General features: G+C 43.2%; 1 protein-coding gene across 5 annotated transcripts in view; it reads right to left on the bottom strand.

Annotated features, from left to right (window-relative positions):
- ARHGAP17 (Rho GTPase activating protein 17) overlaps positions 1–16873 on the bottom strand; it is a 103945-nt gene that overhangs the window by 6232 nt on the left and 80840 nt on the right. For 2 of the 5 annotated variants that reach the window (XM_027527327.1, XM_027527331.1), the window contains 2 exons: positions 14816–14979; positions 6988–7581 (listed from right to left, as the gene is read on the bottom strand). In XM_027527327.1, the coding sequence (XP_027383128.1) occupies positions 6988–7581; positions 14816–14979 (758 nt within the window). Of the gene's footprint in view, positions 1–4056; positions 4106–5840; positions 5889–6987; positions 7582–14815; positions 14980–16873 lie in introns of all 5 variants that reach the window. The other 3 variants (XR_003508670.1, XM_027527329.1, XM_027527328.1) reach the window with 3 other exon arrangements.

The following is a 16873-nucleotide window of genomic DNA, read 5'->3' as shown; positions in this document are numbered from 1 at the left end:
GGCTGTGGTGCAGTATGCCCTTGCTAGAAGCTGCTTTCAACAGTACTAAAATAGTACTAAACTAGTACTAAACAGTACTTCTGTTTTAGCCACTCCTGATCCACATAGGCAGAACTGGCAAATGCAATTGTATCCTGAGAGGCTCACTTCTTTGAGACTCCTGCTCTGACACATCCCTACAGCTCTGAGGTGTGAGATCTACTTACTTCCTGGGGTGTCCCTTTTCTCTCAGTCACTCCTGGGTTGGCAGACCATCCCTTGAGATTTGCTATGCACCATAACTCAGGTGAATATCCGAATTTATGGAGATGCCAAGGTGTCAAAGAGTTGAGGTGCTGCGTGTCATTTCAGATAGCTCAGGTCTTATGGTAATCGTAACGTCAACTGAGTGTGCTGAACGGCACTGTCTAAAGGTACAGGAAAGGGTGTCTATGTACACAGAATACAATATCTCAGATTTGTCCTCAGCAGAATGAAGGTCAACGAGGGCAGGGACCACGTCTGTCCTACTTACAGTGCGTCCTTGGTGCCCAGAACAGTGATGAGTTAATAGCAGATATGCAATAAACATTGTGGCTGTTTGTGTCTGTCTGGACAGAAGAATAGATAAAAAGTCATCTAGTCCAGCCATCTTTCTAATCATCTTTGCCGACAGCCTCATGTAAAGAAGTGGCCATGTCTTGAAGACAACACTGATACAAGAAACTCAATGCACATTCAACCCCTTTACCATTATCCCAACCCAGCAAGACAGATGGGACAATCAGCCAGTGCCGCTCCCTGGCTCATAGACTTTACACAGAACCATGGAACTGACATGCATGATGCAAAGGGAGTGTGCATATGAGTTAGATTTCTACTGATCAGTATCTATTTACATGTAAACGTAACACTATCAGTAACAGATCCTTTTCAGAGTACAAACTTGTTATTTTTCTTCTTTTTCTTTTTTTAACATCACCAATAATTTCTGGACTTGACTTTTCTGAATTTCTCTAGCTATTTATGATGAACACACATTACTTACATACTTAGAAGAAAAATGTGTGGTGGGACATAGAGGAAATTCCTTTACTTCACATTGCCTGGTTTGCCTGAGGCTGGTGGATTTCTCCCATCTCACTTTTATATGAACCATTTCTTGAAAGAAAACTACAAATCTGTTTACACACAAAAAGCAGTAAGAATCACGGCATGTGTGCAGAGCCAGCTTTCAGAAAGAGACAGATTTTTATCCCAGTGGCCGAAGCTACTGAGCAGCTGCTACTTTCCAGGTGTGGTGCTGAGTGCGCCACACACGTCACCACATCACAGCATCACACTGAACCCTCGTGAAATCACCCCAAGGCGGCACTGGCACCGCCATAAGACAAGCAAGGGGGGAGTCTTGGGCGGGGCTCGGCTCTCTGATCCAGGGGACACAGCCAGCACTGGAAGGAGGAGCTAAGCCAGACCAGCTGGGCTCTGGAGCCTGGTTCTTAATTTGCAGAAGGCCTCTCCACCTCCCTAGAGGAGTCTAGATGCCCCTGGAAGAGGGGCCTGGGAGAGAAGACAGCACCTGAGCAGATAATGGCTTGAGGCTTAGACTCTTGGCCTCATTTTAGTGACTTAAAGTGTCACTAGTCCCTTTAGTGACTTAAAGACTTTTGGCTCATTATTTGCAAAGGAGATAAAGGTTCTTTTAGGAAGATGCCTATAGGAGCCCTTCAATGTTTTTTAAAAAAACATCTTCAAAACTTTCTGGCTATGGATTTACTTACACAAGGCATCATTTTTCATTATACGCACTCCAAGATGGGCTGGTCTTTGAGCATATTTCTTGGAGTTAAGTTCATATGAAAAGTATTATAAGAAGGCTGAGCAAGAGGGCCAAGTCACAGCCTCTGCTTGCTGGTAGAATGCCATGTGGTTCACCATTGCTCTGGGGCTCTGGCTAACATACCCTGGATCCTCCAGTTCCACGAACAGAGGAGCCTGGTGGGCTACAGTCCATGGGGCTTCAAAGAGTTGGACACGACTGAGATACTGAGCACGCACACACACATCGAAGGGTGGGCCTTCTGAGGGTGGGAACTGGCATTCTACAGTTAGGGTACGGTCCTAGGAAGTCTGTCACGCCAACAATATTTAGTAGTGATTTAGGTGGTAAGCCTACCCTTCAGAAAGGCCAAGGTTATTCTGATAGCCACTCTGACACGTTAAGGGGTCCAAACACAAACCTGAAATTAAACATTTCAGGCACAAGTGCAGGGTGAACCACCCCCCTCTCAACCATTAAACCCTTCTCTAAGCTAGAGTCTGAGGAAATGACTTCCTTATAATCCTCATCAGTTTTCTAGGGCTGGGAGAGGCTTACTCATCTGCAAGCGACTTTGAGTCAACTTTTTATTATTTCAGTCAAAGGAGAGCGCCTGTTCTGGTCTCACTGGATGTTTATCTTGACATGATCCTGACATCCACTTATTAAAAATAAAATGCAACTACAAGCAGAAGCCACTTACATGTCCAACTGTGAGCAATAAAACATCTGCTTAATGAAATATCATGTAGTCACTGAAAAACTACATTATAACATGGGAAATAGCATATCATATAAAGTTATAAAAATTGTATCATAATATAAGAAAGAGCACATGATGTAAAGTAAAATAAAAACGTAAAATCAAACTCTGTATATGCCAAACAATTATGATCATGCATCCCTTTGCCTTTTAGGAAAAAAAAACTAGAAGGAAAAAATAAAATATGAATAGTGGACTTCTTCAATTATGGAAGGGTGATTTCTTATTGTTTCTAATTTCCCAGTTTGCTTTAGTATTCATATTTATTTTTTTAATATATTACTTTTTTGGAAATTTTTTTTTTTTTTTAGTATGGACCATTTTTATGGTCTTTATTGAATTTGTTACAATATTGCTTCTGTTTTATATTTTGGTTTTTTGGCCACCTGTGGCCTGTGGCATCTTAGCTCCCCAGCCAGGGATCGAACCTGCACCCCCTACATTGGAAGGTGAATTCTCAACCATTGAACCACAAGGGAAGTCCCAATACGTTACTTTCATTTTATTAAAAAAATGCTTAATTTTAAAAAGCAAAAGCTATGAGAACCAGCAAAATGTCAACTATTTGATACAATTATTGTGACTGGTTCTACCACTGTGCAGTGGACGAATGATTTACTAAATTAACTTTCAGGCTCACTAAATTAAGAATATCTTCTACTCCATTCCTGCACAGGGAGCTCAGCACAGGGCTCTCTGATGACCTAGAGGGGTGGTAGGGTGGGTGAGGGGGTGGGTGGTGGAAGGGAGGCTCAAGACGGAGGGGATATATGTATACATATAATTGATTCATGCTCTTGTACAGCAGAAACTAACACAACACTGTAAAGCAATTATACTCCGATAAAAAAATATATGTATCTTCTAGTCCAGAGCACTGTCTTTTCAACCCACTACCAAGTGGCACATTGGAATCAAAATACTGGGCTCCAGACCTGACATGTCTGGATCTGGGCATGTGAGTCTTTAAAATGGTGACATACGAATCTAATACCTAACTCTGATTATCTATTTTTTCTCGATAAAAATGATAATAAATAGCTACCACTGACTCAGACCCCCTGTATATTAAGAACTGTAAGGTCCTTTCCTTATTTTATCTACTGTAACGCCTTGGATAGTTACTCTCGCAAATGTCACCATTTTACAGAGCAACCCGGTGATGCGGTGCCGCTGTTCCACAGAAAGCTGAAATTCGAATTCAGGCATGTCTGGTTCTAGTGTGGTTTTTCACTACCCCTCAAGCCTGCCCGGAACAGAAAAGACTAGAAGTTGAGGAGGTGACAAGGCCAGCCCGGTGACACGGGAGTGTGAACACAGTACTCACAGTCCTTGGCAGCAAGCATGAACAAAGCCAGCCTCCCTCAGTGCATGCACGGTTAGTGGGGGTGCGAGCAGGCAGGGTTAGAGTGAACGGTTAACATCGGGCATTAGTGCGCGGACATGATCATCAAGTAGCAACAATGCTTTGGCCAATCAGGTGCCTTTTCCTTACCATTAAATATTCCAATTTCAGTTCTTACTGAATATGGCAGGTCATACATCTAAATTATTTAATGAAATGTTTAGATTAGAACACTCTAAAATCTATTACTTTAAAAACAGCAAGATGTAAACTCTTTTCCTTGCAAAGCTAAAATCCTACGGCTCTTTTTTCCTACTGCTTTCTAGAGTTAACAATTAAGAAGAGATTCAGAAGGACAGCAGAATCCCTCCTTTCTCTGGTGCTGAGCTGCCAGAAATTGACTGCCAAACCTGTTTGGTATCAGGAATCTCTCCTGAGAGCTTATCTTAATCCCCAGGCCATAAGTTTTTAAGATTAAATGCTCTCAGTGAATAACCTGTTTTCAGGAATTCATCTGTCTAGAGTTTTCCAAGTGAAAACATGATTTCATAATAAAGGACTACCTGTCTAGGGAAGTTAAAACATTTTCTTCTTCTTGAAAAACCCAATGACTGTATTCCAGATTGGTTAACAGCAGCATGATCAACACAAGCATATTCGTAAATTCTAGATGCTGGCCTTTTATGTACTTCTAATGGCAATTCAGGGGATTTGAAGAAATTAAAAATTAATTCTGTAAAACAAAGATATGGTGACCTGGAATTTCTTGAGTTAGGAGAATTCAAAGTACAGATTGATTTTTACAATATTTAGCTAATATCCTAGGAAAAGTTATTTATAATATCAAATTTCACTTATCTGACAGTTGTTAAAGTACAGAACATTACAGTGTCATAGCACATCAATAAAATAAGTTTCTGGAATAAAAACACCCGGATAACAATGGTAGTGAAGAGCAGATACAATTCTGATTGTAGTCTTTCCTCTAAAGAAAAGGGAAGATCTGGAAATAAAATTCTGATGTATCACAAGAATTAAAGTGTTAAAAGGCTCAGCCTTAATTAGGGTTTAGTCTTTTCACTCTGTGATTTCCACACCCAACTGGGTAACTGCAGACTTCTGGGTTCATTACCCAGGAGTCAGGAAGGTAGAATAAGACCTGAGCCCTCCACTGGTTGTAAAGATTGAGTTCTTGTTTTCCCTTTCTGGTTTTTACAGAAGTCTTCCTCAGGCCAAAGCTGGGAAAACTCTAAGTAGCCCACTGAAGGCTTAAGGCTCAGGTCAGCTGATTAGAACTGAGTTGGACACATGACAAGAGCCTTATGCTGTCCAAGCGTGGACCTAAAGGCTAGATTCAGATGAGCCTCACAGTACCTTTCAAAAAGCTCATGTGGTTTAAGAAAGCAAAATGTAAGCATGCCAGAATGCAAAGAAATTTAGTGTGGGATCTTTGGAGAAAGAACTTTTTTGGAGGGGATGGGGGATCCTGAGAATTTTAAACACCAAATTAAGAAGCTCCATGCAGTTAATTCAAAATTAAAGCTCAAGACATAAGGGATGCCATTTTCTGGGCTAACTGCACCCCAGTTCTCTTTGGTTGGACGCTGAGGAGCCAATCAATGACAGGGAAATCACGCTGAGCAGAGCAGACGCTTGGGAAAAGCTTACCAAAAAGAAAGGAAACATTTCTTAGTATTCTTATCTGAGCGGCTTGAAATTGGGCTCGAGATCTATTGACACCTACATCTCGAATTTGGAGCACTGCAGCTCCAAGTGCTTCTGATATAAACAAGAGTGATGTCTACCTGCTAGAGAATGGATGGCAGGGGGTCGGACGGCTGCTCTTGAGCACAAAGTCAAAAACACGTATACAAAACATGGCTAAGCAGGAGCATTTGGGGCTGCGGGCAAGCTGCTTGGGGAGGGTTACAGACCTTACTCCTGGAAACCTTCCCCACCTGTGAGGGCGCTAGGAAGGGCATCTATTGGGAAACAAACAAACAAACAAACCAATGTGGCTTTGTTTTTTAAATAAAAGCTGAGGTGTCATCAGAAAAAAAAAGCTCACAATTTATAACACATGTAAATCACGCAATATATTCCTGGGGGAAAAAAGTTATCAATAGAGAAACTAGTCGGTTAACCCTCGTCACTTAGGGTGGGATGTATCCTTTGCTCATTTTTAGCAGAGATGTCATTCAGCATGGCTGGAGGGCCCAGAGATATATTTCAGCTACTTCTCTAAAAACAGCTCCACTTAGGAAAATGTAAAACTAGGCTGTTCTAAGAAATTATTCAAAGCTCCTAATTACCATTTTTAAAAACATTAAAAAAAAAATCCATCCATCTCATCCTTAAACAGTAAATTGGAGCACTTGAGATGGAAATTAAAAAAAAAAAATTACAATTAAATAAATGGTTATGTTCCAGACTGCCAATAAAAAATATCCCATGAGACAGGTAAAATCTGTACAATCATCAATACCTAAAACAGGTTTTCATAGAATTAAAAGGAAATCTCAATTCTTCTGTTCTTTGCCATTAAAGGCTGGCATTCTCATGCGTCTCAAATCTCCCTGCTGAGAGCATCCAGTTAGCACAAAACATAGTTTTTAAGATTATACCTGAAATGCTTCACTTACTGTAAATTACTCTTGAAAAGAAAACAAGCATTTTAATGAGTTCACTAAGAAATGAATATCATGCTCGAGTTGGACAATACCTTCCACTTGGATGAGGTCATTATACCTAGAAAATGTAAACGTAGATGGTTCTCAAACATAGTGACCCTATACATCAGGGGCTGGCAAACCTGAGGGCCAGGTAGGAACTCTGAAGGCTCTGGGAGTATAGGACTTTCCAAAGGCCGACACAACTCTGCTGTTTTAGCATAGAAGCGTCTAGAAAGAACATGTCAACAAACGGAAGGCTTTATTTATGAAAACAAGCTGGGGGCCAGATTTGGCCCGCAGTCCTGGTTTGCCAACCCCTGATGTAAAATCGAAGCCTAAATGAAGGAGAATAGTAATAAAGCAAGGTAGAGTTGGCAAGGGGAACTGTCTGAATCCATTTCCCACTTACCTGTGACTATTTTGGAGGCGGTGGGAGCTGCGATGCTGAGGTTGCCGTCCCCGGCGGCGTGCGCGCCGGGAGGATGAGGGGGCGGGGGCACGTTGGGCCGGTTCCTTGGCTTTGGTACTGGTCTCGGTCTCGGTAAGGTTCCAGCGTGTGGCTGTGCGGTCTCGGGGTTACTCACCGCCTGGCCGGGGTTCTGTTTTCCGAGGGGCGGAGTGCTGGGGGGCGTCGGAGTCTGGGGAGGGGTGTGGGACGACTGCTCGAGTCCAGGCTCACCGGGCGCCGGTGGGCCCTGGCTGCCCGGCTTGGTGAGCGCCGACGGCGATGCGGCCTGCGTGGGGGGCTGCGGCGGCGGGTGGTTGGGGGCTTGGATCGGAGGCAGGCTGCTGGAGTACCTCCGCGGTGCCGAGAGCTGCGACGTGGCGCAGGGCTGGCCCGGGGCCTGGCCCGGGGGCTGGGTGGGGGGAGAAGGGCTGCGGGTGGACGGCTTTGGCGACAGGCTGGGTGGGTGCTGAGATGTTCCTGGAGAACTCTGGCCCCCGGGGTGGCCGGGAGGCGGGTTTCCTGGTTTCGGGGGTGCTGGAGCAGGTTTTTTAACAGCTGCGCAAAGGAAAAACATCTCTCAGGAAGCGGAGCGCTGGGGATGGCCAACACCCCCTGGCCCAGGGTACCGAGCTTAACCTCACCATGTAAGCCAGGTGAGATCCGGACCTGCCCCCACTCCCAACCCCATGTCAGCCAGGGGCACCCCCCTCCGTGGTCCTCCTCGCCCAACCCCACAGTCTCAGCCTAACCATGAGAAAAGCGTCTGACACACGCAAGTTGACAGACTGTCTTCAAAATGCCAGGACTCCCCAGAACTGTCAAGGCCACGAAAAACTAAGGGAAGACTAAGAAACTGTCACAGTCCAGAAACGGTAAGGAGAGGTGGTGTTGACTAAATGCTACATGCTGTCCTGGGGGTCGGGGATCAAGCTGGGGTCAGAAGAGGGCCAGTAGAGGAAATATTGGTGAGATCTGAACAAAATACAGAGTTTGGTTAGTAGTAATGTACCAGGGTTGGTTTCACAGCCAACTCTGGTGATAAAGTACCCTGGTGATGGGAGATGTTAACCATAGGGGAAAGTGAGTGAGAAGTACACCGAAACTCTTAGACTACCTTTGCAACTTTTCTGTAAATCTAAAATTATTCCAAAATAAAAAGGCTATTTTTTTTTAAAAAGTACATTGTACACATATAGGTCTTTAAAAACCTGTCATTTTAAAAGCTGAATGATTAGAAAACTCAGTTAACAGAGGCTGACCCACTTACATGGAGTCAAGCACCTTAAGACCAGCTAAGTATTATTCGCTCCGTCGTGTCCGATTCTTTGCGACCCCATGGACTATAGCCTGCCAGGCTTCTCCATCCATGGAATTTTCCAGGCAAGAATACTGGAGTAGGTTGCCGTTTCCTTCTCCAAGAATAGCTAAGGAGGTCTCTAAGCATGACTGGGCCGCCTGTACGTAACCATGGACCCCTTGCCCTGAGGTATCATCTCCTAGAGGGCATGATATTTTTTTATTATTGAAAGAAATTCTACAAATTCCAGAATCATTTGTGCTAATAGATATATTCTAGATAGAAGTATAAATCTGGATGATAGCCTTGGATTCAGTTCCAAGAGTTGAATTGCATCACTCTACTCCCTACGTCAGCTAAGATCAGTATCACTGGGGGTGGGAATTGGGTACCAAGGATGGCAGGGTAGGAGAAAAAAACAAGTCTGGAGCTGGTGTGGGGTTGGGAGAAATAAGTGGAAAGGAGAAACTTTAGCATTTTTTCAAATTCTGCTGAGATCCTCCTAATCCTGCAAGAAAGGAAGAGGGAAACAAAGGGAAGAAATGAAGGTGTATCATTCACCTAATACGTGACTGGCACCAAGTTGGGCCCTTTACACAGACTGTCTCATTTAAGTCTCATAAGCTCACTGCAAGACAGGCATTATCATATCCATTTCATGTGCAGAAAACCGAGGCTCAGAGAGGTCAAGTGTTTGTAAAGGGTCACACAGCCAGTACAGAGCAGAGCAGAGGCTCACACCATGTCCTGTGGCCTCCTTGGACTCTTTTTCTCTCTCTTCTTCCTTCCTACGCTGCCTGGCTCCCTGCTCATAAGGTCCAGAATTCAGGAATAAAAAAGGAATAAAGTCTGCTCTGCTGGCTTGATAGAACTTTTGACCTTGGAAATGGGAAGATCTTTTCCCACAGAAACAACCAACCCACTGACAAAGGAATCTGGAACATTAGCTGCACTCTCGTTATCATAAGCAACTTAAAAAGAAAAATTTCCAGCATTCTGTTCTAAACAATATTAAGTACAAATTCATGCTGAATAAAAGATCATTCCTGACATTTAAGGGTGTAGCGGGAATCTGGAGAGAAAGCACGAGAGTAGCACAACAAGGTCCGAGTCCCGCGTGGAGGCCAGGCTGGGAGGAAGGCCTCGTCTAAGCCCACCCCGCAGGTGCTGGGAGGCTGAGCCAGGGCAGGTGGATGGTGCACAAAGGCTCAGACTCTTCTTGTGAGGAAACCTGAGATCTGTGATGCAGGAAAAACTCCTAAAGGGGCTATGAAGGAATCTCAACCTCGCTTCCAGGGCTATACCTGGAATCCAGGTAGAAAAGACCTAACTTCCCTCGAGCATCAGTTAGGATGCAGACAAAGATGACGGTGGCTTATAGGAGAGCCTCCGTAATAGCAAAACTGTTTTTTAATAGCAAAACTGTTATTTATTGTTTCCCCAGTCTTGGTTACCGAGATGATAACACAAGAAAATGAACTCAGAAATATACTCTTTGCCCATTTTTAAATGGGATATTCTGTTTTGCTATTGAATTGTATGAGTTTCTTATATATCTTGGATATTAACCTCTTGTGATTGGGGTAATAACTTCACAGTGAATACATGTATTAAATCATCACACTGTACACCTTAAAAATGTGGGATTCTGGATTGATACTGGAACAGAAAGAGAACTTTACTGGAAAAACTGGGGAAATGTGGTCAAAGCCTGAAGTTCAGCTAATAACACTGTTTCAGTGTTATTTTCTGATGTCTATAGTTGTTCCATAAAAGTATAAAAATTTAAGAGAGGTTCAGTGAAGACTATGTGTACATGTTCTACACTATCTCTGCAACTCTCCTTTAAGTCTAAAGTTATATCAAATTTAATATTAAAAAATATATTTTGTTATATATATGTCATTTTATATTGAAGATCATCCATACTCCGATAAATGCAGTTTGGAGTTAAGACATAGGGTGCCCTGGTTCACGTGGAATTTAACTGGCTTTAGAAACATCTTCAGTGAATCATGTCTCTTTGTAGAGACATTACTGACATGTGGAGCTAGATGGTTCTGTGTTGCGGGGGGCTGTCTCGCACATGGTAGGATGTTTACCAGCATCTTGGTCCTCCACACACTAGATGCCAATACTGCTCCAAGTCTCCAGACATTGCCAAATGTCCCAGATGGTGGGAAGAGAGCAAAATCATCCTGAGATCTGAATCATTCAAGCTTCTTTAGCTCCCAAACCATACATATTTGAGTATCCTCTCTCTAACAGGCACAGGACCAGGACTAGGAATATAGGAGTGCGTGAGACAGGCAAGATCCCAGTTCTGTGAGCTATGAGGGGAGACGAGCAATATGTTAAAACACAAATTTAAAAATTTCAGATGGAGAAAAAGGCTCTGAAAGAAACAGAGTGATGTGATAAGAGAATGACTTGTGTGAGTGGTGGGCCTCAGTTCAGACTGGGTGGTCAGCGAGGGTTCACTGGGGAAGTCTTTGAGCTGAGACCTGAAGCATGGAGAGAACAGACAGCACAGAAATAAATCTGTGTCTGTACTGCCAACTGATCTTCAACAGGGTCCCAAGAATACACAATGGAAAAGGATAGTTTTTCCAACAGACGATGCTGGCAAAACTGGATACTCACATGTGAAAGAATGAAATGACACCCTTATCTTACACAAAACACAGAGGTCAACTCAAAATGGACTGAAGACTTAAATGTAAGACCCGAAACTGTAAAACTCTTTGAAGAAAACACAAGGGGAAAGCTTCATAACACTGGTGTTGGCAGTGGTTTCATGGATATGACATCAAATGCATAGGCAACAAAAGCAAAAATAGATGTGTGGGATTATATCAAACTACTAAGCTTTGGTAAAGCAACAAAAGAAACAGTCGACAGAATGAAAAGGCGACTTACAGAATGGGAGAAAAATTTCAAAATCATGTATCTGAAAAGGTGTTAGTTCCCCAAATATATAAAGAACTCCTACAACTCAACAGCAAAATAAGTAATAACCTGATTTTAAAATAGACTCAAGACTTGATTAGGCATTTCTCTAAAGATGACATAAAAATGGCCAACAGACATATGAAAAGGTGCTCAACATTGTAACAATCAGGAAAATGCAAATCAAAACCAAAACGACATATTACCTCACACCTGCTAGAATGGCTAATATCAAAAAACAACAGACAGCAAGCATTGGTGAGAATATGGAAAAACTGGAACTCTTATACATTATTGGTGGGAATGTAGATAAGTACAGCCATTATGCCAGAGAATGCTCAAACTACTGCACAATTGCACTCATCTCACACGCTAGTAAAGTAATGCTCAAAATTCTCCAAGCCAGGCTTCAGCAATACGTGAACCATGAACTTCCTGATGTTCAAGCTGGTTTTAGAAAAGGCAGAGGAACCAAAGGTCAAATTGCCAACATCCGCTGGATCATGGAAAAAGCAAGAGAGTTCCAGAAAAACATCTATTTCTGCTTTATTGACTATGCCAAAGCCTTTGACTGTGTGGATCACAATAAACTGTGGAAAATTCTGAAAGAGATGGGAATACCAGAACACCTGATCTGCCTCTTGAGAAATTTGTATGCAGGTCAGGAAGCAACAGTTAGAACTGGACATGGAACAACAGACTGGTTCCAAATAGGAAAAGGAGTTCATCAGGCTGTATATTGTCACCCTGTTTATTTAACTTCTATGCAGAGTACATCATGAGAAACGCCGGACTGGAAGAAACACAAGCTGGAATCAAGATTGCCGGGAGAAATATCAATAACCTCAGATATGCAGATGACACCACCCTTATGGCAGAAAGTGAAGAGGAACTCAAAAGCCTCTTGATGAAAGTGAAAGTGGAGAGTGAAAAAGTTGGCTTAAAGCTCAACATTCAGAACACGAAGATCATGGCATCTGGTCCCATCGCTTCATGGGAAATAGATGGGGAAACGGTGGAAACAGTGTCAGACTTTATTTTTCTGGGCTCCAAAATCACTACAGATGGTGACTGCAGCCATGAAATTAAAAGACGCTTACTCCTTGGAAGGAAAGCTATGACCAACCTAGATAGCATATTCAAAAGCAGAGACATTACTTTGCCAACAAAGGTTCGTCTAGTCAAGGCTATGGTTTTTCCTGTGGTCATGTATGGATGTGAGAGTTGGACTGTGAAGAAGGCTGAGCGCCAAAGAATTGATGCTTTTGAACTGTGGTGTTGGAGAAGACTCTTGAGAGTCCCTTGGACTGCAAGGAGATCCAACCAGTTCATTCTGAAGGAGATCAGCCCTGGGATTTCTTGGGAAGGAATGATGCTAAAGCTGAAACTCCAGTTCTTTGGCCACCTCATGCGAAGAGTTGACTCATTGGAAAAGACTCTGATGCTGGGAGGGATTGGGGGCAGGAGGAGAAGGGGACGACAGAGGATGAGATGGCTGGATGGCATCACTGACTCGATGGACGTGAGTCTGGGTGAACTCGGGGAGTTGGTGATGGACAGGGAGGCCTGGCGTGCTCGATTCATGGGGTCGCAAAGAGTCGGACACGACTGAGTGACTGATCTGATCTGACAGCCATTATGGAAAACAGAATGAAGTCTCCTAAAAAAAATTAAAAATAAAACTACCACATTGATTGAAGAATCTCACTTCTGAGTATTTATCCAAAAAAACTGAAATCAGGATTTTGAAGAGACTGTTTGCACATCCATGTCCACTGAAGCATGATTCACAATAGCCAGGATGTGGAAACAATCTATTGCCCATTGATGGATAACTGGATTTTTTTTTTCTTTAAAGAAAAATGGTCATTTTTCCCAAGGAGGTGAAAAGGTATTTCTTAGTACAACTAATTTTTATCTCAATTTTATGATGAACAGGATATCAGCCCTTTAAGTGGCTCCTGATTTTTTAAATTTAGTATTCAGTATATTGGATATGGATCTTCTATACTTTATTTGCATCAAAAATTACTTCCAAATTTTTTTCTTACACTGAGAAGGGATGACTGGATTTTAAAAAGTTGGTATATATATAAAATGGAATAGCCTCAAAAAGTAGGAAATTCTGTCATATATAACAATGCAGATGAACTTTAAAGACATGATGCGAAGTGAAACAACCTAGTCACAGAAAGACCTATTCTAACTGATTCCACTTACATGAGGTATCAAGAACAGTCAAACTCTTGGAACCAGGAGTGGAATGGGCGTTGCCAGGGACTGGGGGCAGGAGTAAAGACGGGGAGTGATGGAGAGCTGGTATTCAACAGGCATAAGGTATCAGTCATGTTAGGCAGCTTCTGGAGATCTCTTGTATATCACTGTGTCTACAGTACAGGATTGTATTATGCACTGAAGAGTGCAGTACTGTCTATTATACACAAATATTTAAAAGGGTAGATCTCATGTGCTCCTACCCCAATAAAATAAAAAAGAAGGAACCATGTGAAGATGTGGGACAGAATGTTCTAGAAGAGAAAACATGTGCAGAAGCTCTAAAGAGGGAGTAAGCTTAGTGCATCTGAGGAACAGAGAGTGGACCAGTGAGGCTGAAGTCAGTAAAGGGACAAGGGAAGAGCTGGGCTCAGAGGGGCCAACCTAGACCATGTGGCCAGGCCATGCAGGGTGCCTGGTGGGAGGTCTGCATGGAAGGAATGGAGAGTTCCAGCCAGGATGACTCACTCAGCTTTGTGGCTTAAAGCCATCCCCCTCCTGATGGGCATTATGCTGAGCAAAACAGGTCAGAAAGAAATCCTGTATGATATCTCTTCTACATGGAATCTAAGATACAATGGAGTGGTGAATAAAACAAAAAAACAGCAGACTCAAAGATACATAGACTCAAAGATACATAGAACAAAACAGTGGTTACCACTAGGGAGAGGGATGCGGGGAGGGGCAAGAAAGGGGTATGGAAAAAAGGGGGTGTTATTATGGGATTATATTAAATCACGTGTGCAAAACTTTTGAAAAAACTGTAAAGCACTATAGAATTTAAAGAATTTTTCATTAAAAAAAAAAAAAAAAAAAGCCATGTCCCTGCCTGCGGGGGTGAGGACCACAGTGGCACAGGTGGGAGCAGGTCAGATTACATGTGAATGGGGACCCAGAGGCCCAGAGCCCAATCCAGAGAGCCTGGGGGCTCCCAGGCCCAGGAAGCCTGGCTGGGACAGAGGCTGTGGTTCTGAAAACAGAGTGAGGGCTTGGAACACCAGGTTCCTGGAAAACAGGGAGCATTTCTGGAGAAACGACTGTCTCTCAGGCTTGGTAGCTCAAACATATTCTGAAAGGTCTGTTTGCCTGCTCCCCGTTTTTCCACTTCCCTTAAGGATTCTTTTCCTTAACGACTGGTATTTCTGCTTGCCACTTTACAACAGATGTGGAACCATCAGCCGGAGAGCTTCTCAGCCTGACTGCTACGCTGACCCAGGGAGGTGTGCGTGTCCCTCCCCAAGAGCACGAGTGAAGGTGGCGGGGACTTACCTCGGCGCACAGTGTGAGGGCTCGGGCCGGCGGAATTGTGCGCGGGGCCCACAGAGAGCTGATGGGAGCCGGCAGCTGCCTGGGCCTGGCTTGGGCCGGGGGCCGCCTGACTGCTGTTCCTCCCGGGCGCGGGGGCAGCTACAGAGTCCTTGGGCTTTGGAGGACTATGGGGAGCAGAAGCCACGTTAGATGTCAAGCATTTCCAGCTAGAAAAGCTAAACATGCTGTAAAGTACGGGATTCCCACTAGTTTTCCCCATAGCAGGCAAGGAGGTGGTCTGAACTTTTAAATAGCTCACTCAGGGTCTTTGAAGATGGTATCTATTTGGTGCCAGCCAGGACCACAGATTTTGAGATTCATGGCACCAGATGGTCTTCCAACTACTCTGTCACTTAAAAATCATGAGAGGCCATTTTGCAGCAATCAATAAGAAATTTCAAGTTCTAATGAGCTTGTACTTAAACTAGGCAACATTTAAAGACATGAAAGGGTTTTTGGACTTCAAAATAATACTATTTTGACATACACGTTGGACAAAACTAAGCAAATGGAGTAGCAAAACACTAATGCTATGCTAAATGATCAAGTGCTCAATTATTATCAATAATTTGGCCTGCAGGAAAGAGAAACTCTGAGAGGCTAAATGATTACTCAAGGTCCAGGGTGGGTTAATAGTGGCGTAGAGATCAGATCTGAGGTTCCACTAATCCCTGGCTCAGAACTTTGTATACTGAACTTTACAGCTACAATTTGTCAAGGTAAATGCCATTGATGAGATGTACCCCAAGATATCTACAGAGCACAAAAAACAAAGAGCAAATTGATGACGGAGATCCTATTTGTCCTTCTGCGGTGAAGACTAATTTCTGTCTTAAATAAAATATTTTGCCTGATTGAAACAAATTGAACGCTGCAGGTAAATGAAAATGTGTGAGTCTGCTAAGACTTTTTCTCCAAGCAAAAGATTTAGGCCCAAATGAACACCTGTGTGGCAGGAGTTATGGACAGGCCAAGGTGGAGCTTACAATGCGTGTTTGAAGCACCAGGGAGTTTGAGGCCTTAGTTATTTTTAACCAGGAGGTATATTTCCTTCAATTATGCTGGTAGAAAGGAATGTAGGAATGTACAAAGCCCTCAGTTAGCTATGAGAATTTAATGAGATTCTCATCTCATTATGCTTTGCACATGACAAGCAGTCTCTCCTCACCACAGGAGAAGACCTGAGGGAGCTCCCCCAAGGCAAAGTCACCTCTGGGCAGGAAAAAAGTGCACGATTCACAGGCGGCCATCCTTGTTTTACCTTTTATTTTACTTGATATATGACCGTTCAGTGCTTTATAGGTGGCCAAGGTAGACCAAATACAGTAAAAATGTTAGCATGTCCAAGAGGGGCTCATCTTTTATAGCAGCTGCCAGCTCTGAACCACCCAACATACCACCTCAAGTGGCTTCTCGTGGCTATCTGCCCAGGTCAGAGTGGAGAACTGAATTCACGCCCATTCAATAAAGGTCTCCAGGTCAAAGGTATTTTTCCCTAAAGCTGCTATAAATTCACAGTCCACTCCAGGTGGCTAATCAAAAGGTGAAGTAACCAAAGAGCCTCCGAAGAAAATCTACCATTATTTTCTACTTTGTACTCATGTATCCCCTCCCCTACAAGACTTAAAGTCAGGGGGCTGGGGGGATGCTCAGTATAGTGGCCAGCACAGTTATTCACTACATCTGATTGGATGGATGGCTGAATGGATGAGTGAAGGAATGCAAGGAATATAATTATTTTACTAACTTGTTACAGGCCAGCATTTACTAGTTAGCGTTCTGGATGACAACAAGCAAGTGCTACGTGAATAACGAGTATACATCAAACAGGTAGGAGAGGCTTATGACTTGTGAGACACTCACTGGCTTCTAGCTTCCCACCCCTAAAGCAGTATGGTAAAGAATGCAAACAAATGTTGCTTTCTTTTGAAAACAGGAAAGGAAGCAAGCAATTTGCAGTCTTTTTTTCCATCCTTTGCCAGAAGGAGTGAAGGCAAAGATGGTTCATGCTGTGCCAAA

Source organism: Bos indicus x Bos taurus, chromosome 25, assembly GCF_003369695.1.
Source record: "Bos indicus x Bos taurus breed Angus x Brahman F1 hybrid chromosome 25, Bos_hybrid_MaternalHap_v2.0, whole genome shotgun sequence".
Classification (NCBI taxonomy): domain Eukaryota; kingdom Metazoa; phylum Chordata; class Mammalia; order Artiodactyla; family Bovidae; genus Bos; species Bos indicus x Bos taurus.
Note: the sequence above shows the minus strand (reverse complement) of the source record. Positions and strands in the feature narration are given on the sequence as shown.